Genomic DNA, 23370 nt, shown 5'->3' with positions numbered 1-23370 from the left:
ATAACCGATCCAACTGGTGGTTGCTGGTGACAAAAAAAGTTTCTTATTTCCGGCTTCCAAGATTCAGCCTTGCGTTGAAACGTGGAAAATTATTTTCCCCTTTTAATTCGCCACAGACTTCCTTTGCAATATTTTTAAATCATTAGCACGTGTCTTTAAAACATCGCTAGAGAAGAAAGACATTTTGAAAGGGAAAGCAATGAAAATATTCGGTTTACAGCTGATCATGAGATGACAAGGACTGTAAAGCCGGTTCAAGTCGGAAATTTTTTCCTCAGTAGTCCGTAAACAATATTTAAGTGTGGTTAAACGGCTATAAGCTATGGATTCAGGAATCGAAACAAACGATAGTATGAATGACAACGATAAAGTGTTAAAGGTAAGATTGCTTCACAAATGATGTATTATTTGAAAGTGTTCAGCCAGGGTAAGAAAAGGGCCAAAGCCTCATTTAAACTGACATTATAATCCTTATTAATCTCTTCTTTTCTCTGTCGCCGTCTCAAGATATAATATGCGCGCTGTCCATTTTTCTCCCGACGATGTTGTACAGAGTTCTAAGAAATAAATACATCCTGAGCGTAATGGTCTGGGACCTGTTCTATCTTACTTAATCTGGGCGTGTTAACAGATGAGTTTAGACTAATTGTATGGAAATTTGATTTTATACATTTACAAGAATTACGGAAATTAATACTTGGTACTAGCTAATCCTGGATAGCATTCTAGCAGTGTAAAAGCACTTTTGTAATTATTTATATACTAATTATACCGATAGCAATCTAGGAAGCGAGGGCCCGATGCAAAATGGACACCCAAATTGCCAGTCTTCCTACGATTCGTGGTATTTACATAACAATGTTCTCCACTTGTTTGATAAATTAAATGCTGTTCGCTGAACAAGCCTTTAAACCTATATACCTGTAGATAGTACTTTAGAATTCAGCTAGATATCACAGATGTTTACCCAATTTCACGCAAAAAAAGCATATATTTGTTGCAAGTTCCAATTGCATTGGAGGCTCACGGTGACATGTCGAAAATTTCCGAATTTGGTCAGTTTTTTTTTCTGAATGTCTACATTTAATTTCCCTCTCTGGCAATTCGGGTAAGGTTTAACTCTTAACCTGCGAGTTTACACTTCATTTCCGTGTAAAAGTCAAGTTAAGCTTAGATTACCGTGAAGCATATTTTCACCTAAAATATTAACCGCCAAATGAGCAATTCGAACCAATTTAACAAACTCGTAGCTAATCTGAATGCAAATCCTTTTTTCTCCCCTACCAAAATTTATTAAAAACTTTGTATACAATGTAGGATTATTAGACAAATGCGTCCAGTAGGCATCTGATCGCGTAACCACCGTTTTTAACTATGGTTGTTAGCTGGTTTCTTGCGCGCGCTCAAAATTTCAAGCGCGCAAAACATGTGCGCTCACATCACACAATGACGGTTATACGTGCAATCTTTACGAGCCAATCACATTGCTGTATTAGCAGGTATCTTAGCAGTCCGTTGTGAAAATAAATAGCTTTATCCTCAAGAGAGCGCACAACTTATACGAATTCCCGCAGTGAAGATTTGATATATGTAATTGCTTTAAAATGTCAACGTTAGCAAAAAATTATGTCCAGCAGCCTGCAGTTTATAGAGGAGCTGTGGATCGATCATCGGTGAAGAAATCAAGAACAGCTAAAGACATCCCATTACCGGAAGTACCAAAAGTCATAGACAACGGAAATGGGAAACGCTACTTTCGCGGAAGATTGCTCGGCAAGGTAATCTATGTTAAAATGAAAATTATCTTGCTATCTTGCTTATAATAAAGCCAGATTTGCCTTGATTTCAACAAAACAAGAAAAGATTGGTACAGGCCTTCGGTATATTGACACAACACCTTAATTGACGATACTCTTCAACATAGCTCAGTCTTTATCTGTAAATTTTGGAATTTTAATGTAAAACTCTGCCTGATTTGCACACAAACTAAGCTGACCTAAATAGAAGCTTTGACATTCCTCGAATGAACACTTAAACCGTCTAGTAGTAGAATCGATGTTTCAGTTACTTTTATTTAAAATTCGCAATCTGCAACTGTAACTTATCTCTCCGTCCATTTGTGTTCCATGTTTTTTGGCAGTTTCATTCAATACCATAAAGTGTACATGGCGCTCAGTTTTCAACTGAATAGTCCGAACAACAAATTTTCGTTACAGACTGTCAATAAAGCTATTTTTTCATGTCTGTTTTTGAAACGTGTTTTTTTTTCTATGAAGTACAGAATAACCAAATTTCAATAAATGATCACATCTGATCATATCTTAGTGGAAAAATTGTTACTCAGAATCTTTTCAACTTTATATCTTTTAATTCATCAGGCTTTCGTTACTCAACTTTAAAACAGGTTTGTATCAACATAAAACTGAACCTCATGGCGTTATATTCTTTTAAATACTCAGGGTGGATTCGCTCGTGTTTATGAAGTCACTGATATGTCAACAAACAAGGTGTATGCCCTAAAAGCCGTGCCAAAGGCTAAACTTACAAGGTCCGCTGACAAATATAACAAAGTGAGTGAAAGCGTCCATTAATAACTAGTTGAAGTATTTGGACCACAATTTTATTTTTATCAAACCCTCTGTCCGTAGAGAAAGTTGTTGTGAAGAAGAGGAAGATACATGCTCCTTCTTTACTAACAAATGAACATTTATCCCAAGGCACAATGAATTGCAACACCTGGTGAATTGATGATTTTGTTCTTTTGATCACCAATTCTTGACGGAAAGTAGTCGCCACCCGTTTTTGTTTTTTAACATAAAATTGGAAAGAAATTTTCCTAACCATTCCTCAACAAGATACGATCATTTCTCAAACAATCAGGTTACCATAAGAACATAACAATTAACTGAAAAGACCCTTAATTTTTTACTTGAGGTAGAACTTTGGGTGACTCATCTCGTAAGATTTAAACTTGCACTGAAATTACAACAAAGTAAAGCGCATGTGATTGTTTTAACCTAGTTTCTAATAAAGAAGTTAGAGGAAGAATTTTCTTAAATCGAAAATATGTTTTTCAGATAGAAACGGAAATTGAACTTCACAAGAGTCTCAGGCAGAGACACGTTGTTGGCTTTCATGGACATTTTGAAGATGATCAACATGTGTACATACTGCTGGAGCTATGTAGCCGAAAGGTGATTGTAAAGTATTCTCGATAATAGTAAAAAACTTTTGCCAGCATGAGATCTCTGAGTTTGGGTGCGATAACATATTATGCCTATTAGTTGATCATGGGCGTGACTCTTTTACCTGGTTGGCCCTAAGCGAGGAATGCATTTTAATAAAGAGAGGGTGAATTGAAATGATCCTATCTTGTTTGTATTTATTTGGTGCAAGGTTCACACATGACATCGGGTGGAAATTGAGAAAAATACACATATTTTTCCTGAGCAATTAATTTATTACCGGTTGTCGCTTGATAAAGATAGGTAAGCCACCCCCGCAAAAAGCTGACGAATCTATCGCAAACCCTCAATTAGAGCGAATTGAGAACTCCTTTTATGGAATCCTAGTTTATTATCATATGAAACGTTTCCTTGCCTGCTGATGCAGCATAACAGCTTCTCCATAAATTAATATCTTTCCTGTGAAAATATTGCCGAGAGTACCTCAATCCCACGATGAGCCTTGAACAGGTGTACATATTCCTCCGAGTGACGCGGTGTTCTGTTTGTTAGCACCTCTTTCAATATATTCAAATTACGATTTTTTTTTTTGCTTTATTATCTTCAGCCAATCAGCCTGACAGCATTGCGTTGAATAATATTCTAACATTTACGGCTCTTTACTTATTATATTGTATTGTTTTTGTAGTCTTTGGTGCAGACACTCAAAAACCGTGGAAAATTAACAGAACCTGAGGTGCGATATCTAATGTATCAAGCCGTGCAGGCATGTTCATATTTGCACGCCCAACGGGTCATACATCGTGACATCAAAGTCGGTAACTTCTTTCTCAATGCTGACATGGAACTGAGGCTGGGAGATTTTGGCCTGGCAGTGAGACTGAAGGAAGGAGAGAATAAAATAAAGTAAGTAAAAGAATCCTGGCTAAAAACAGCCTCAAACCAAAATTATCCAATATGGCGTTTTAAGTTCTGAACGAAAAGAGCTCTTGATCTGAAGAAATGACCAACTCTTCCGGCGTTCAAAGAGATTGCTACACAAAAGGTGCACATGCTACATACGCACGAATATTTTCTTAATTGGGAAGACTTTGATCCAGCCAGTGCATGTCATCATTTTCTTTTACTTTTAGAACAATGTGCATCCCATCCTTTTCTTTTACTTTTAGAACAATGTGCGGTACACCAAACTACATCGCCCCTGAAGTTTTGTCCAAAGAGGGGCACAGCTACGAGGTGGACACTTGGGCTTTGGGTTGCGTTATGTAAGTCTTCTGAGAAGTAGCAATAGTCAAAATTTACCGTTTCTCGGTGCATTTCTCAAATTCTAATAATGCAATGTATATATAAGAAAATAAATAATTTAAGCGCAAGTAGGAGACGTACAACATTTGAAAATTCGATGTACTTGACATGGAGTTTCGGTTTTGATATTAAATATGGGCCACCCCTAGTTGTATGAGGTATAAATCTCATAGCTATTCAAAAACTTTTATAGGCGGTCAGAAAAATATTATCATGAAGCATTTGACAGGCTTGCGCTGTCAAACTTTTTAAGTTGTGGGAGAAAATCAGAATCTAAAGCTCTTTATAATGAAAATACTTACTGATTCAGTCCAAATGTCTTTCGAGTAAACGGCGTTACCTCCTTCTTTTTAATACAGGTACACGTTGTTGATTGGACATCCCCCCTTTGAAACGAAGTCTCTCAAGGAAACCTACAGCCGAATACGGAACAACGAATACACGATTCCGCCTCGTATCTCCGACAGCGCCGCGAAGCTCATTCGGAAAATGCTTCAAGCGAACCCGGCTAACAGGCCCTCCCTTAACGACATTCTGTCTGACGAATTTTTCAAAAAGGGATTTTTTCCCAACAGACTTCCCGCATCAGTAGTAACAACTTCTCCAAGATGGTCTGAATACGAAAGAACAAGGGAGTCTAATCAGAATATATCAAAAGATGCCATCAAGAAAATAACATTGGCTTTATCGCGCCAAATGAAACTTTCTACGGACGAGAAAGAAGAGTCGCTTGAAAAAGATTTAACAGAAATGGAAAGAAAAGGAGAAAAATGCAGTGTATCTTCTAGTAGTGAAAAAGAGAGTGAGTTAAGTGGAAATTATGGAACTAGCTGTGCTCGAGACACTGGACAAGAAGGTGAAGATAACGTCAGTATGCATATTCCCCGTATTGTTCTCTATACATTTTTTATGGTACTAACAAAGAGAATTTGTCTAACAATCAGGAGATTCTGGAGTGCTCAATCATTTCCTTTATTTTCATAACTTAAACAATGTTTGATTCAAGAGTGATACTGTCCAGAGAAATTGGATGATTATCACTCTTAGAGGTTAGGGGTTAAAAGCAAATCAGATGGATAAAGTCGAGATTTTGTCGTTGCTTTCCTCGTTGTCGCATTTCTTGTTGAATGATGGTCGAGTACTATTATTTGGGTAAAATAAGACTTTTTAACTGAGCCTTAATTTCATCTCCGTTCACCTGTCTTCGTCACAAACCTTTGATTTGTACACTGAAATGGTCGATGTTTAGCAGTCGTAATCAGTCGCAATCAGTCGTAATCAGTCGTAATCAGTCGCAATCAGTCGCAATCAGTCGCAATCAGTCGTAATCAGTCGTAATCAGTCCTGCAAATAATATCCCAGTGGTCACCTCATTCATGTGGAAACTTTGAATGTGTTTACAAAAGTAATATAATATGAGTAATATATGATAATATGACAGGTTCTCGGTGATCGGGAATTTTGTAGCTAATAATAATATTCATATTCTTAGGGCAGAGAAGGCCAACATACTTTCCCCCCGAGGATTTGATGTCCAAACTTTCTAGCTGCCTGGAATGTCTCGAAGAACGTCCGCAAAAGACTCTGGCTGGAAAATCTTCAGGACCCTGTGCGAAAAAGGCCCCTCCTAACTTATTAGAGAATGTGCGAAAATCAGGGGGGATTCTACCTTCTGATGCTCCTAAGTCCTTGCTGGTTACCAAGTGGGTAGATTACAGCAACAAGTATGGATTCGGAGCCCAGATGTCAGATGGAGGTGTAACTGTTCGGTTCAACGACTGTAGTAAGATAGCGATCTCTCCCAATAAAAGGTGAGATGCAATCTGAGAAACATTCCAACAACTTCCATTTTATTGTATTCGATTCGGTTAAAACGTAAGTGATTAGGCCACCCAGTAAGTAGGTCCGTCGGTTAGTCAGCTAGCGAGTCAGTCAGTCTGTCAGTTAATCGCTCAGTTTGTCAGCCAGTCAATTAGTGAATTAGATAGTCAGTCAGTCGGTCAGTTGGCCACCCACTCACCCACTCACTCAATCAATTAGTTAGTTGGTCAGTCAGTCATTCAGTCGGTCGGTCTGTTTGTCCGTCAGTCTTTCTGTCTATCTAGAGGGGGAAATTTTCTGGTGGAGATGTATAGCAAGATAATTTGGTTTTATCAACTGACTTGATAATGCAAATTAGCCGCCGTAAAGAGTTCGCTCTAGCAAAGGGCTAATGTTCGAAACGTTAGCTTTGAAACTCTATACGATTGGTTAATTTATATTTCCAACTCAGTCAATAAAACCAAATTATCTGGTCTGTCTGTCTGTCACTCATTCGGTCAGTCTGTATGTCTATTTGTCTACATGTCAGTTAGTCCGTCAGGCAGCCGGACAGACAGTACATGCAGTTAGTGAAGAAGCAAGTCAGTCTCTGCGGTCATTCAGAGTTAGTCAGTCAGGCAGCAGGGTAGGCAGTTGTTAATTAAAAAGCCAGCTTTTTAGTCAATCTATTGTGCATCTCTCTAAGATACTAACCTTTTGTTATGGCTTTATCTGACAGTTTTGTACACTATTGTGACCAAGCAAACAATATACGTCAGTTCCGGTCCACCGCGGTGCCGACGAACTTACAGGCAAAGTTTATGCTGCTCACTTTCTTTGCGAACTACATGGAAAAACATCTCTTAAAGGTATGGCTCGGGGTACACTGCGTACACCCGGGTCCTCTATTCTTAAGATGCTTCTCTCTGATTAGGAGTAAAAATGATTAAGAGAGGATAGCCGAGGATGGATTAAGAAAATGAATAGTATAACAATGATTGATTTATACTTTTGCAGGCGACACATTAAGTCAAACATAAACGGTAAAACTAAGAGATGAAGAGTATACATTCATCGATACTTTGTTCTATTAAAAAGAAGAAGACAATCTTTTAACCAACAGGGAGGTGATTCAAAGGCCCTCACATCCACTGACCAACCGAGCTTTCCGTTTGTTGACATCTGGTTTCGCACTGATATTACCATGGTGATGTATCTTAGCAACGGAACTCTACAGGTATTTATGCTTAATTTGTTCGGTTTTCTTAATATTACAAAGATATCGAAACGCAGACGTGGAGGCCACAATAGGACTCGCCTTGTGATGGCCCCCTTTTCCGCGTCACTAAACCGTGGACAGAAAAGAACTGTGTGAAATATAGCATCACACTTTTGACATTACTCATCCTGGCAGCGTGCAGGACGGCTGTCACATAAAGATCAATGCGGTACACAACCTAACTCGACATCAGCTATGATCGACAGCTAAGTAATTCGACCAGTGACACACCTGATGATAAATGCGTTCCTATCAGTGATTCAAACTTTTTCCTTATTTTGAGAGATATTACCATGGGAAATAGTGCTAGTGATAATTGGCTAAACAGGGCGAGTGACCGACTTAATTTTTTCGGAACCATTGTCAATAGCAGCATCAGAAGCCCTCAGTTTGAAAATTGGCCAAATTAACATAAGTGTTCTCCCCGTTCTTAGCGCCAGTTACGTGATTGGGTTTCCCTATAAGTTAAACTGAGTATGTAATGATTGTTACAAGCTGTCAGCGACACAGTTTTAAACTGTCTTAACTGAAATTCAATTAAGTACTTTTTTTTTACTTTACAGGTGAATTTTTTCAATGATCACACAAAAATCGTTCTTATTCCTGGACCTAGGGACGTGTTAGTGATTTACATCGACAGGCAGCGAGAGGGGACAACTTATGTTATGTCTGATATTAACATGCAAGGATGTGCTTCAGAATTGATAGAAAGACTTCGTTATTGCAAAAGAGTGCTCAAAAAAGTCTGCGATTTAGTAGATGAGGAAAACAACCCTTGACACTCCTCTAAGAAACCTTAGGACGCTTTCGATCAGTTGAAACAGTGTTGGATAACATTTAGAACCGATGCATCATAGATTCTTTATAATTAATTGCTACGAAGATAATAATTCAAAACCTTTAGAGAGAGTATAATTTAAAACAGTAAATTTGTATGTACACAACATGGATGGGAAACTGCAAGAGCGTCTGCAACAAAATTGGCTAGTGCTTAATTTAGGGTAACTCGAAAACGAGCTAACATGCATCAAAAGACTTTAGTAGCAAGAGCGAAACATAAGTTTTAATTTGCTGGTTAAAAAGAAGAAATAAAAGAGGGAAGTGTTTATTACCGCAGTCCTGCTGCTTGTGTTTTTCACTTAACTGCAAATGGTGGTCAACAAGTGACGCCTGAGCTCACCAGAATCTGAAATATGACATCTTCGCCATCATCTTTTACGCTATTAAACCATACTCGTTATTCTCGTTGTCTTTCTTTCCACCTGGAAAACTTGACTTAATTACAAAAACATTGATGCTGGTGGTAAACACGGACAAGAATTCCAACCGAGAGTGGAACTCATACTTGTCAAATAACCCATACGGCCCCGTGCCCATAATCCCCGAGAAAACCATAGTAAGAGCTGACGTATTTAGGAACGGACGGGTTGACGTGAGTCGTTCTGGCCACCGAAAAGAGTTTTTTGTTCGTCTTGTCGCGAGCGTGGGACAAAGAAAAACTTCTAAGTCTCCATAAGGAATCGAACCTCAGACATTCGGATTCCGCGCTCCGATTCTCTACCGCTGAGCCACAGAGACTCCACGGTGAGCGAAGTCTATAACAAGTTCATATGACACATACTGCTAATGAGGATCAGCAGTGTCGATAGAAATAGGAGAGATGGTAAGTTTTGAGCTCCGAAAAGAAATAAAGAAAGTTTTTTTAAAATTAGTTGAATAAATAGCGCTCGTTGATATCGTGGGGACTAAGAGTGCTGATTTGAGAGATACATTTTTCTGTAGTTTTGCGGCTTTCCGAACTGCCTAGATGTAGGGAAAGGCCGCAAACTGCTTTAAATGACTAGGGAGATTGAAGTGTCTAGCGACTGGTTTAGATGCGTCTTTGTCGTTTCTTTTCACGTTGCGATAGTGTTCTCAGAATCGGTCATCTAGTCGTCTTCCCGTTTCACCAATGTATAACTTTTTGTAACGAGTGCAAGTTTTACAGTAGAAGACATTGGCAGAGGTGCACGTGAAGTGATCAGTGATCTTAATGGATCTCTTGGGTCCCGAAATTTTCTCTACGTTATAAATAAAACGACAAGTTCTGCGTCGTGATTGAGCGCATTTGAAAGTTCCAGGTTGGTAACTGATTTGAAATGAATTTCTGAACAAAACGTTGCATACGTTAATCGGAAAACTAGAATAGTTTACAAACTGAAGTAGTTAGGCTTGTCGAATTTAACACGTTTGCCCAAGGTTTCTTTAGTTTCTAATACAGAATCTGAAAGTGAAATGTTCAGTGAAATCCGACCGAATTATGGCTCATAAAATCACGCTAGTTTTTTCACATGACAGATAGAAAACAAACTGTTCAAGGCATGTCCCATGAATGAACGACAGCCGAATTCACAGGAAGGGATATCAGAGCAAGCTCTTAGTTGTTCACTCGAAGGGCGGCCGATGTAAGTGCGATGACCGGAGATCGCGAGGATGAACTAGCTGCGATGCACCTCAGCACAGTCGCTCTGACACCGTCATGGTTTGTATGAATTTTAACCGTTGTACCAGTGGCTATCTTTTTAATCATTCCTGTTCTGTTCCGTTTTATTTTTAAACACGAACCTGTATATACAGTACGAGTGTTAGCTGTGTTTGATTTTTACTGCCGTACGTAAGCTCGCAACTATGTCTACAAACCTTTGTTTGGTTCTTCTGTTACAACTTGCCGGCTCGCAAGTTCCGAAATTTCACTATCAATTAACAAAAGAAAGCTTGAAAGAAGTCCCGGAAAAAGGTCGGACATCGTTCAATTTGGCAGATGGCGTGACGTCTTCAGCTCAGCTCTACGCTTTGTACACTGATAGAGCACATTCTTTCAACCAATGATAACGCGCGTTATATCCGAACTATACTATAAGAGAAAGATAAAGAACACCGGACAGGAAAACTCAAGAACCATTTTAATCCAAGCAATTATGGCAGTAACGATGAGATCTTTGGGTAAGCATAACTACGTGTACTCCACCACAAATAAAGATGTATTAGTCATCCATGAATAAATGAAGCTGAAATACGAGGGGAGCAGATATTTCGTCCCACCAAGGGAACACAGCGGCAGGAAAGCATATTGAGCCCTTGCCCCTATATTCCTCTTCCAGGCTCTCTATTAATCCAAACTAAAAACGATGAATGTGACTGGGCAACGTCTCTTAACTGCATTCAGTTGCAGATCCTCAAACTGGTTACAACATCACAAAATCTTTAATTCTGAAGCAACAAAATTGTACCGAGTTCGAACTCTGAATTTGGTGTCCACCCCAGCTTGTAAATGCTTATGTCATGATGTATCTTAGACTCTAACACAAGCGACATACACGCCAACTTTCTCTTTGCTCATGGCCAATGTTCCATAGCAAAGCGACTCGAGAAATTGCACTCCCATCTAATCGCGAGGAAGTTTGTAAGAATCAATTACAGTAGTTTATTCACTTTAACGCCTATGAATCTTGAGACTCAGACGAGTAGGATGATTGACCACACAATCATCTGGAAGAACATCATTGAAATAAAATCACTGAATACATTCTAATTACAAGGGTTGGTACAATATAACACTTAGCAAGTCGAACAACCGCAAATAATAAAATAATAACACCATAATTATAATTGTATGCTTTACCATATCTAATAATAATAATTATGATAAGCAGTATTAGTTAGGCCGGTAAGATGGTCCACCTGCGAGAAAATGAACTTCCAATTTTAGTAGAATGTTCTTTTCGGACATGCAAAACATCAGAGACTTTGTAATTTAACAGATCGGGAGAAAATCATGTCTTGGTTAGGTTTAGTCATCCGCTTGGTTTAGTAGAAAGTTGGCAGCCAACGTCTCATTCTTTTCACAAGCAAAATAGGCTTGGATAACTAGAACTTCTGGAAATCCAAGTTGTTTTAGCTGTTGAGTCAGGAAAAGAACAGTTCCTGTTATTGTAGACTGTAAGTGAAAAGGATGAGAGCACAAAGGGGGAGTACTGGGGAGAGAATGGTGGAGGTTGAGACAGAACTGTCAGAGCAACAACAAAGAAAAAGGTGGGCCAAAAACAAAACGACAAAATGATTGTAGAGAGGCAGTTACAGATAGGAGAGGGTAAGAAACTACGCGTGCAAGTACAGGGGTCTAGCCGTAGAGAAGGAGGACAGAGAAGGACATGGGTTAACTAAGGTTAGGGAGGGCAGAAAAGAATACAAAAACTAAAAGTACGTTGGGTCAGAAGAGAAGCAAGAATGGGCAGATACAACAATCCCAACTCTTACCCTCTCAATAGCTTCTTTTTCTTGTGGTGTAACATTAACGTATCCTGCCTCAGCAGGTGGTGCTTCTAAGTCCTGTTCACCTCCTGAGCCAGGCTGGGGTGGCTGTGAACCCACTCCAGGGGCAGGACCAATATCGGGGCTGTTTAACATACCTATGAACTCCTCTTGATTTTGGCTAATAAGCTACAATAGGAAGATATATTTCAAACACTTTTTGATATAACCTTTACTCCAACACAAAGCCTTTTTTTAAATCATAAAACACCAAGTTATGTGATTTGAATAGCTAAGGAAAACTGATAACTATAAAGCTTGTAATAGTATTGTGACAGAAAAGACAATTGAAGTTCACCTCATGGCCGTTTGCCATTTCACATGTACAGCAGGTGTTTACCTGTTGTGGTTAGAGTCTTGACCCACAACACTAATACAACTACTAACCTGCAGGAGTTGTGGGTTTTCCTGTCCCATTTGCTGAAGTAAAAGTGTCAATGATTGAGGGTTTCGTTGAACCTGCTGCCTCAAGCTAAGGAATGCAGGGTGCGAGCGCAGGAAATCCAGGTTACCTTTTATACAGAAAACATAACAATAGCGGTTTGCTTGTCCCATTTGCTGAAGTAAAACTGTTACTTATTAAGGGTGTCACTGAACCCATTGTCTCAAAATACGGAATTCAGGGAGTGAGCACAGGAAGTCCAAGCTATCAGTACTTTATGTTAGGAAAAGGTATTGATGTTCAACACAATTGATCATTTGAAGAGTATATGGCTCAGCTCACTCCTACATGCACATGCATCCATTCCCTCTACATCAGTGGCAGAGAAATTGTTCAATAACCTGCAGTACTCAACTATTTTCCAACTCTGTCCCATACATGCACTGATGATTCATGCTGAGTTCTTTGATGAGAGGGCTCCCCCGTGAATAATATTGATATCAAAATCATCATCATTACTATTACGGTTATCATAACCATCATAATTCTTTACCTCCAGAGGCTGGTGCATCGTCTCCACCCTCTCCTTGTTGTTCGTCTTGTTCTTGGGACTGGGGCATCTCTGGTATACCCTAAAATTATCACAAAATAACAAATTTGTTTCTGAGTAAATGCTTAAAAGATAATGCCCAATTTCAAAAAAAAGCTCAACTTTTTTGTCCATGGGTCACCTAAATACATTGGCTACTGACAAGTTAGTCACAAATCCACAAATAGAACTCCAAATTTGAAATTTTTGTTGCCAGAGATGTTCACCTGCAGTAAAGCACTCTGTTCACCTAGCAGACACAGGCACTTTCTACTTCAAATGGTGCACCACCGAAGTAAAGGACTTGTGTAAATTTGACAGGTACACAACATTCTTTTATTGCACTTTTCTTTTCTAAATATTTCCAATTTTTTTACTTGCTACCCATGATTCCAAATGCTAGTATAGATGGTCAAGTCAGACTTCATTTTTCAAGTGGATTTAATTGTCAGACTCTAATTCCTGCCACATTTATGTTCTCATTTTATTTTTTTGGTTTCAACAATTGTACCCTTGAGTCTTATGTAGTAGGCAGTGTGATCATTTTCAGATTTAAAAAAATTGTACCAGTCTAATAAAAAAAAGCTACATGTCACACCCTACTGTAATTTGAAGACTCAAAATAACCAATTAGGTCACAGTTCAATAACTACATTAACAGGTAATGACCTTCAGATACTAAATTCTATGGCCCCTTTTTTGGCATAATTTGCTGATTCAAAGCGTAAAATGCTCTCTTCTCAAACTTTTTTTTTCAATCATGTACAATCTTGAAATGATTGTCAGATGTTTATCATCTTCTGCTGTTTTCTGTAGTTTACTTCAAGAACTGGAAATGTAATGGTGTCTATAGGCCAGAAACACCAAAGGAAAGAGCTCAACTGTGTATCAAGTGCAAATGTTGAACAACAAACAATAAGTAACACCAGGAAACATTGGGCCAAAATTGGGTCAAGATAGGAATTCTATTGTTACACTCACTAACTCATCCCAATGACGTATGTAATTTCCCCTCCTTTAGGAGGCAGTAGCCACAAAAATGAAATGCCTACAGAAAAAGACACTTACACTCATCAAGTACTCCACAGCTCTGTCTGGATTGTTAAAACTTGCTCGGAGAGCTCGGTTAACCTGCCATTGAAAAACAAATAAATAAAAACATTAACAAATAAATGAAGGGATGATGAATGCTACAACAAAGTACACATAGAACCATACAAACAGCTGTTCTAAGAGAGTTTGTCAGGGGAAAGCATGAAGATACACATGAGAACCCTAGAAAGGAATGTGGGTAATTTTCAGGTTAAGCTTCCTTTGCCTCAAATTTCACAGAAATCTGAGAAAACGTTACTGTATGGATGAGGCATCCAAGTTTGGAGAATTTATTTGTTTCACTTATTGAAATTTATTGATAACTGGATACCCAAATAACCTTTTGAGGTTGTTGTGCCCAATTTTTTTGACAACCTTTCTGAAAACAGCTGTATGCACTGAGAACTCCGTATTGATATAAAAAGATTTGAAATTATTCCCAATTGTGATACCAACAGGCTAATCAAAATTTATGCCTTGCAACTAGACTCATAGTGGTATACTCAGTAAACGATTTTAAGACTCACCTTTTCCCTCTCGAATCCCATTGCACTTATTTCATCCACCATTCTGTCATAGTCCTGCCCAGTAACTGCAAGTGCAAAGGAAACATCAGCAGAGCGTAAGAATTTTAGTTGGTGATCATTTCCTCTATTCTTGTGAGCTTCATGTTTGATTTAAAGGTAATTTTTAAGTATAAATTGGATGCTTGTCTCTCTTAGTGGTTAAAGGGTTTAGAGTTCACCACCAAAGCAGGTCTGTGGTAAGTGCTCACCCACTTCAATCGCTATGAATTAATCCATTCAGGTTCAGGTTAGCCATACATTTCAATAGTCCCAAATCAAATACAAATGGACATAAGTTCTAACTAATAAAATAATTAATTCTATGATACATCTTTTTGAAGTACTGGCTGCTTTCATGAATTATAACTTTGACCAAGATTTGAAAAGCAACAAACTTTTAAATTACAGGTGTTGGTGTTCTAAAATTAGTGACTGGACCCTTCAAACTCAAATTTTGAGAACTGAGATCTAATTTTTACAGTCAAAGAACTGAGGTGCAAGGGAATTTCATCTTAAATCCTAGTTATACATTTGGTTCTTTTTCTAACTGGCGTACCAAGAGTTGATTCAGCAGTGGACAAAACTTGATCCGAGCTAGATGATGGAGCAGCAGTAGAAACAGCTGGACTTGTTGTTGATTCAGGCTCATCTGTAACTTTGGGTTTATCAGTGTCAGAGCTAAATAGAGTTCCATCACAAAAAAAAAAAGGGTCAGAGAAAGACATTTTACACACAACAATAATAAAGAAGAATTAACAAGGTGAGTGTGCTGACCATAGAGCATGACAGTCTAGATGGATGTGTATGGAGTAGTTCAACAGAAGTGTATCGTGGCCACCTGGGAACCCACCTAATCCCTCCCCTTAAAATAAACTGATACAACAGCTGGCATGTATTGTCTCAAGTTTGACAGCCAACTCAAAATGCATAGAGTCCCTGGACAAAACAGGCAAGAACAATAAATCTAACCATATTGACAAACACAGCTTACAAATTACTACAATGTCAATAAATATTATAATTCAATAAAATTTCAGTACTTCAGTACAAACTGCAAGGCACGTCTCACCCAAAGAAAGATACCCTCACCTTTCAGGCTTAGACTCATCTGCAGGTCTTGCTGTACTTTCTGTGACTGTTGCAGCAGTGGGCTATCAAGGTCATAAACGCAAATAAATATCAGACAAAAAGCTTTTGAACTTTGCAATAACTAGGAAAGATGCTTCTTCATCAAGGTATCAGGCAGACAATGATTACAAATTCAATGCAAAGGGAAACTAAACCTAGAATAAAGTACATATTCATATCTGGATAAATCAAGAGCTATACTTGCTAAGAAAACACCCAAGCACAAATAAAGTCACTAAACACTCCCAGTGGCAATGCTTCTCATTGCCATGCCATGCAGAAAAAAATTTGGCCCTTATATTGTTGTAAAAACCAATCACTAATTTGTTATGGTGGTCATGTTTCAAGCTGTACAATAACACTGGTTATTTATCAAGGCCTTTCTGGATTTTGTGGTGAGTTAAACATTTATAGAAAAATATCCTCTACACTCCATTCAGTTCCTATGTCTAAGTTGGCATTATCACCTTAATTAGCAAAGTAGTATGCCTTTTAATATTTGATTTACATGTACATTGTTGTAGAACAGCTAGGCAGTCATTTTGTTGACTATTTTGAGGAAAAGTTGTAGAGTCTGCATTGTGGCCCATTAAGTAACAATACAAAAACTATCATTTTCTCCTTTTTCGGTGAACAATATTCCATCTCTATCAATAACTTAAGGTTGCCAAACTGGCACAAAGAAAACATTGAACTTCAAGCAGAGGACAAGTACTTCTTGGTACATAAAACTCTTGAAAAGAGGCAATTCCTGGGAGAGAACAAAATCCTACCTGAGGTGTTGTTACAGGTTGGCTTGGAGCTGGAGCGGGTGCAGCCTTTGGCTAAAATATGAGGTGGAACAGAATCGGTTTGTCTGACTTACTCACTACATGTGCCATATCTAAGCACTCTCTCAAAAACTTTTCAGCCATTTGCATTTTTCATAATTTTGCACTATGGCTGAATAGCTTGTTTTGAGGGGGCCTCTAAAGCAAAAACCCCATTAACTCTTAAACCCTAAGAGTGAGTATCAAAGTAATTAATTACCACAATAGCAGGTACAAAAATAATTATATCAAGGATAAAACAAATATATAATACATCTAATAGTTTCACCAGCAATACAGGCACAAATGAAAGTATAACTACGTTTACAATGTCTTATCAAAGCACGTTGAGTAATACAACATACATATATAGCACATTACATATAACTAAAATGACCCATTTTCTTTCAACACAATTTCAATTACACACAAAAACTCTGTGAACAAAATAAACATGTGCAGGGGTTTCAAAATGATTTGAAGTAGGCGTCAGACTCTGCACAAGTAGGTGTCTGTGAAAAGTTCATTACCGCATTTATCTGTGTATAAGCCAAACCCGTGTATAAGTCGACCCCCCATTTTCAACATCAAAAATCGGATTTTTCATCATTTCTAGTTAAAGAAAAATTCAGACCGATAGAAAGTTCCCAAATGTTTGATCTTTTATTTCTAGGAATGTATTGAAAACACAGTGAATTAAAAAAAAACTGCAGAGCAAAATGTAACTGTGTACTGTGAAGTTTCGTAGAACTTGTTTATATCACCACAATTCATGATTTAAGCATACACGAGCACCTTGAAAGGAGATTTAGTAGACCAAAGGAACACCGAAGAGCTTCAAAGGATCACTTGATGAAAACACCGCCATCTTGGAAACTACAAATTTGAGGAGCACTGGTAACTAAGATAACCTGTACTTACAATCTCATTGGTCCTTTTCTGGTTGCTAACAACAAGAAAACAATATTCACGCAACAAGCCTTACAAGCCTTTGGTTACAATAACATAATTGGTCCATGTGCGTAACAAACAAGACCATGTGAGAAAACAGCATTTGCCAGGTCACTAAGCTGCTGCAATCATTCAATGAAAACGAGAGTTCAGTACTGTAAACAGCAGCGAAGCTGTAACGAAAAATGTCTGCTCTACAGATCAGAAGATACAATAGAAATCAGCTCCAGTAGGTTTCTGTTTTAGCCACATAAAATGTATTACTTCAAACTTTTTTGTTAATGAAGGATGCACTGAAAATTGACAAAACTCAAAAACAATTAGAACTGGTTTTGTAAACTAGGTTTTACTAATGGACTTCAGGCAATTGTTATGCTAATTTCTTGGGTTGCTTGGGTCAGGTCGTGTATAAGTCAAGGGTGATTTTTTGGGCTGATTTTTCAGTCATAGAAGGTTGACTTATACACGGATGAATACGGTAATTTACATCCAAAAGTTAATTATTTTGACCAGAAAAACAATGACATGTCCTCAAGTTGCCAGCTGAACTCCCAGCCGTCACCAGCTTGTTTTGAAACCCCTGAAACAGCACCTTTCGGATGTTTTAGAGAAGAGACTGGTGCTCACCTTTGTTACCATAACGACAACAAAACCCTTTTCATCAATTTTGTACTCTGATACTGGCTGGTCATCATTTAATATTTTCCCTGAAAAAAAAATGATATTTCAATGAAAAAAATAATTAAGTTTAAACACACAAGCTGATAAGTTTCTGCTTAAGGGGATCAAGGAAAGATAGTCCTGGTTGGTATTTTGCCATGCAGACCATTTCCATGAAAACTGTTATATGCTGTGTATTCCGGATTTTACAACAGCTAGCAAATTCAATATAAAGAAGTGGTCCAAGTGAGTTTTTTTTTAATACCGACCTTACTATGCTCAGCCTGTACTGTCACTAACTTGGGCCAATATTCCTCAGTACAGCCCTTGTGCTTGGTTAGCAAGAAGTTATCAGTTTAATGTAATTGGATGATACCAACAATATCAATCACCCACATGAAATAGTTATCAACTGATATAAGTTGACCACTTGATATTTATCATGATTTTCAACTGCCAAGTCTTATGATTTTTTGAGAATCAACTAGCAGTCATAATAATAATATACAGAATTCTTTACCAGCATATATAAGTCTGATGCTAGCCTTGGGATAAGCATCCTTTCCTTTCTCAGTTTCCAGTTGGTTTTTGAGATCTGCCACCTGAAAGCAACAAGGTTGTTAGATAAATTTCCACATGACAACAACGTAGAAGTTGACTACAGTATAAACTGTGGAGTACAAATGCCTTATTATAAGTGTTGCACTGGACTACTGAAATACGTGGGAGGAGGGTGGCCTCTGAACCAGTTAACTCTCACAAGTGACCAGGAGAGAGTTTCTCCTTACAATATCAATACAATATCCAATATCAAGCAGTAAAGTGATGAGATTAAGAAAAATGTAAATTACTGGATTATTAGAGCATCCAATGCCAGATTCTCAGAACTAACATCATAATAATTTTTATAGTAGAAAGGAGAATGAATTACGAGAGCTTGGAAGTGAAAGGATGGACCATTTTTTGACAAAGAATCAGATCAATATCTCAATAGAGCAGCCAGCCAAAGTACAAAGAATGTGTGGATTTCCACAGCTGTCAACTACCTTTGGTAGCTCTAAGAAGACTGCAGCTCTTGTCAGAAACAACTGATAGAATTCTTACATATTGAAAGCTTTGGTTTACAAAAACAAAAATATCCATTGATCCCATAGGAAAGTACTAGCAGATTCTCGAAAGGACAGTAACCAAAATAAATTCCTCTTATGAAATTCAAATATGTTTCACAGCAAAAAATTTTAATGGCAAGCCTTTTTTAAACCCATGTTTTACTACAGGCTTGAATAAATAATATAAAAGATTTATATGGGGCCATTTCTACAAAGTATCCAACAGCACTCTATAATACTGAAAGTTAAATAATGAAATAACAAATGCATCTAAAAAAGAAAGGCCTAAAACACATTATTTAAATTATATACATCTATTAAACCAATGTATATCAACTAGAAGTTCTCTCAAAAAGAAGTGACTTCAGCTTAGATTTAAAAGTGTTCAACAAGTTGTACCTCTCCATATCCTATTGAAGAAAATTCTTTATTCTTTTTTCTCAGAGGGAAGAGGCAGATTTTCCTATCTCTGCTCACAGGCAAAGCAATGCTTTTGTGAGTTGCTAAGAGCATCACTAGCTTCTTTGTCATTTTTCATAAATACACTTTGTTTTGCCAACTGGCCAGCACTTTCAAGCAAAGTATTTCTAATCAAATCAAGCAGAATTATAACTTATCAATCTTCTCTTTGCTCTCTCTTAAATCACTTTGATTGTCAGCAAAAATTGTTTAGGAAATAAATTTGTAACTTAAATTGCATAGCAAGAACCAAAGGAATTCAATGAGAAAAAGCTGCATTAAATTCCCTTTTGGGCCTAATGAACATGTCTCATTTTACTTTAGTTTTTTTGGTGGAAAAATTTACATATGCCATAACAACACACAAACGAGCAAGCTCACACAGCTTCAAAACCTATCATTGAATTTACACACAAATACTTTCCTTGCCATTTCCTGACTGAGCAGAGGTATCCTTTATACATTAATCATTGATGGAGGTAAATAATTCTTACCATAAGATCATTAAATGTTGTTAAGGAAAATATTGTTCGACAGTCATTGAACTTTAGTTTGTTGGCCAAAACCAGTAACATTTTTTTTAATAGTGTACATGCACTTTTTTTTCTTAAGCACTCTCTAATTGGCAGTTGTCTGATTGTGACAGATACTTGTAAAAAAAATGTTTCAAAGTTTGTTTGGAAGCCTTTTAAATCGCATTTATTGTTACACAAATTAAAATCTTTCAGTGAAGCCTCTCTCTTTAATTTGCATTACCTGTGTTTTAAGCCTACATGTAGATTTGTCTGTATTGGGAAAAACTGTGCCCGAGGTCTTGAGTACCGCCTGAGGTCCTAGGGTGAGGGTGGTACTCAAGACAGACCAACTCCAAAGAATAATTAAAGCATACCTCTTGCTCTCTCTTAAATTTGCATTTCCTATGTTTTAAGCCTAGGTTAGTCCATATTGGGAAAAACTGTGACCTTTGTCTTGAGTACCACTCTCAGCCTATAGCCTTGGGTGGGACTTTGTACCTTGGGCACAGTTTTTTTCCAATATGAACCTCCCAGTGGGCAAATAATGTATTAATACTGGTGCAGTAAATGAAAAAGCCTATGACTGTACATCTTAAGATTACAACTTAGTATTTCAAGAAAATATTTCCTAGAGGGGCACAATGTTCTCGGAGGAATTAATCTGAACAATTCTTTTAAATTCTCATACATCTAGCTGTACATTTGATCTTGTTGCACATACAAAGTGTGGTCTGAGAGATTAAAAAAAATTGTATTAAAGTATTGTTCAAAAGACTTCCACGTACGAACTTACACAGGAAGCAGTTCATACCCAACTCTCACAACTTTCCAGGCTTGGATAACACTACTGTATGATTCAATTACTTTCCAGGTGTTCAATGATATGTGCTTACATTAAGAACATGCTGAAAACTAGAGTGAACTTCAAAAATTGCAATCAAAGTTAGGTGTGTTTTCACATGCCTGACAGTTCTACTGAATATTCCCCACAATTGTTACAAAAGGACAGATGGTGAAGATTCCAACATATGTTATTGTCATGGCAGGCGATCAAAAGATTGTCAGGTTAATGATCTTCACTTACTTATTTTCAACACTCTTCACATTACATGATCAAAAAAATTAGTCAACCTAACACACAAGTTTCCAAAAAAATTAACCCGACTATTTTACAAAGTTCATGTATTTCGGTGATAATTAAGTGATTACAAGGGCATGAAACAAGAGAGAAAAGCAAAATAGATGTAATCCATAGGAAAATGTACAATTTATAAGTTGAAATATCTAATCCATAGCCTGCCGGCCAGTTCCCATTCATTTCTGGCAGGAAGTTAAAAATTCTTTGATTTCATACCATTGCGACTTGTATAATGAAAGGTGAAAGAATTTTCAGTAAACAAATATTATCGATTACTCAATCACACGTGTTATAGAGACAAAAGCCTACTTCTAGAGCAGGACCTCTTAATGCTCAACTTAAATTGTACTTGGTCTAGAAAAAGAGTCGACACTTTGAGTAAGTGGTTAAGAAATATGTCGAGAGCTTATTTCGATATTTGAAAAAGTAATTTACTCTTCAAGTAACCAAATGCACTGAAAGATAGGATAATAGAAACACAGTAGACATAGCAAACACTACAAACAAAAATAACGAGAAAAGATAGAAAAATGCTATAATCGATGTAAATGTCTGAAAATTGAATAAAAGACCGAGACCTGCTCGTGATCGATCAGGTTGTCAAACGTACCGTTGCAGACTCGTCTATTTCAAGCTTGAAAGTTTGTTGTTGGAGAGTTTTAAACGTTATCTGCATGGTTCTTCTCTAATATTGCAACAGATTTAGATCCCCGACGGTAAAATACAACGGCTGAGAGCAAGGAAATCGAAGAAATTTGGAATACTGCACTACAAGCATTTGTAGCGTGTAATCCTTAGAAAGAACCAGCAACATGACGTCATCAGGTTGGCTACGCGTACCTCGCATGCGCTATGCGGGGCCCGTAGGGTTATGGGTAGTTTTTGGTAGACTGGGCACGAGGTTGGGTGTAGTCGGAAAAGACTAGCACTAGAAGGAAGACCCGGAGCAAAGTTATCATCGAATATCTATTGCCAAAATTGTGGACAAATGAAATTCGTCTGTGAACTTGCAATAAGTATTCTTGCAGCCAAATGTGTGTTGTAGAGATTGAAGTGACCGAAGTCACGAGGTTCGTTCCGTCTAACTTCGTGACTTTGCTCGAAAGCTTCCGGAAATTCACGGAGGAATCCAGAATGATGGTAACCATCCAAATCCGAAGAATAATCAAAGCATACCTCAGGCGATCTACAAATACAGTAAAAAAATATTATCCTGCGTTTATCAAATTTCCTTTAGCAAAATTCATCAAATTTAGACGCTGTGATCAAAATCTTTCGGTTGTGTGACCGCAAGTATTTTCACTGATTGAAATTAAAGATATGTGGTAGTAAACTACTCGTGTTTTCCTTTAGTCAGAAAAGTACAGGGTTATTTTCATCCGCCAAAGTGTTACTGATCGATCCAGTCGCCAAAGTTTACGAAAGATAATTGAATTTAATCAACCAGCCAATAAATTTAGACTGTTCCCACATTAGATCGTAAACAATCGAAGCGATTTACCATATTGGGTTGTGTTTTAACTAAATATGTTTTGTTCACTCGAAAGGTGGTATTTGAAGCAACAATGCTAAGTATAAACTGTAACAAACCTGGCTATCTTTTATGCGCGGTTACTATTCTAGGACGATGGCGTTAGGCCCGTGTCTACATCTTAATGAGTAAGTGACTGACTCATTTGCATATTGGAGTCACCATAACAACTTATTTCTACGCTTTGCGTTAAGTTAAAGACGAGGCACTCCACTCCCAGGCCCGTCTGTTTGTGGACAACAATTTAGTTACATTTGTGGAGTTAAGCTGGAATTCCAGTTTTTCCTTCATCCTCTTACTGATCAGTAGTGCGCTACCACCCTTACATATTCCCATTTCTTATATGGACGGGAGTGTTTTACCTCAGTGGAACTAAGACACTCGTAGAATCAAAACGACCACTATACATCGGAGTGTATGCAACACGAGTGGTCACATTAAGCAACTACGTCACAACCCGCCTTTGAAAACGTTTCTTTTCAATCTACCACGTATTTATTGCCTATATGATAACAAGAAACA

General features: G+C 37.7%; 2 protein-coding genes across 4 annotated transcripts; one reads left to right on the top strand and one right to left on the bottom strand.

Annotated features, from left to right (window-relative positions):
• Positions 1-20: 20 nt before the first annotated feature.
• On the top strand, positions 21-8685 carry LOC113680010 (serine/threonine-protein kinase PLK1). 3 transcript variants are annotated; one of them, XM_089187915.1, is made up of 12 exons: positions 188-379; positions 779-844; positions 1635-1778; positions 2460-2570; positions 3078-3194; positions 3874-4091; positions 4355-4450; positions 4850-5346; positions 5983-6301; positions 7030-7159; positions 7414-7527; positions 8133-8677. In XM_089187915.1, the coding sequence occupies exons 1-12, from the start codon at positions 323-325 to the stop codon at positions 8346-8348; spliced, it is 2085 nt and encodes a 694-aa protein (XP_089044041.1). In that variant the 5' UTR covers positions 188-322; the 3' UTR covers positions 8349-8677. The 3 variants fall into 3 exon arrangements, with proteins under 3 accessions (XP_027052804.2, XP_027052805.2, XP_089044041.1); XM_027197003.2 differs by lacking the exon at positions 779-844 and having other exon boundaries at positions 21-379; positions 8133-8685; XM_027197004.2 differs by lacking the exon at positions 779-844 and having other exon boundaries at positions 29-379; positions 1638-1778; positions 8133-8685.
• Positions 8686-10492: 1807 nt separating this feature from the next.
• LOC113679986 (lysine-specific demethylase RAD23A) lies at positions 10493-22128 on the bottom strand. Its single transcript, XM_027196979.2, has 12 exons — positions 21928-22128; positions 18617-18698; positions 18064-18143; positions 16450-16500; positions 15638-15699; positions 15105-15226; positions 14510-14574; positions 13959-14021; positions 12855-12933; positions 12307-12431; positions 11866-12048; positions 10493-11506 (listed from the first exon to the last, which is right to left on the bottom strand). The coding sequence occupies exons 1-12, from the start codon at positions 21991-21993 to the stop codon at positions 11399-11401; spliced, it is 1086 nt and encodes a 361-aa protein (XP_027052780.2). The 5' UTR covers positions 21994-22128; the 3' UTR covers positions 10493-11398.
• Positions 22129-23370: the final 1242 nt, after the last annotated feature.

The sequence above is a fragment of the Pocillopora damicornis genome, chromosome 11 (genome assembly GCF_964200805.1).
Source record: "Pocillopora damicornis chromosome 11, jaPocDami1.2, whole genome shotgun sequence".
In the NCBI taxonomy this organism is placed as follows: domain Eukaryota; kingdom Metazoa; phylum Cnidaria; class Anthozoa; order Scleractinia; family Pocilloporidae; genus Pocillopora; species Pocillopora damicornis.
This window is presented reverse-complemented; position numbering and strand designations above follow the sequence as displayed.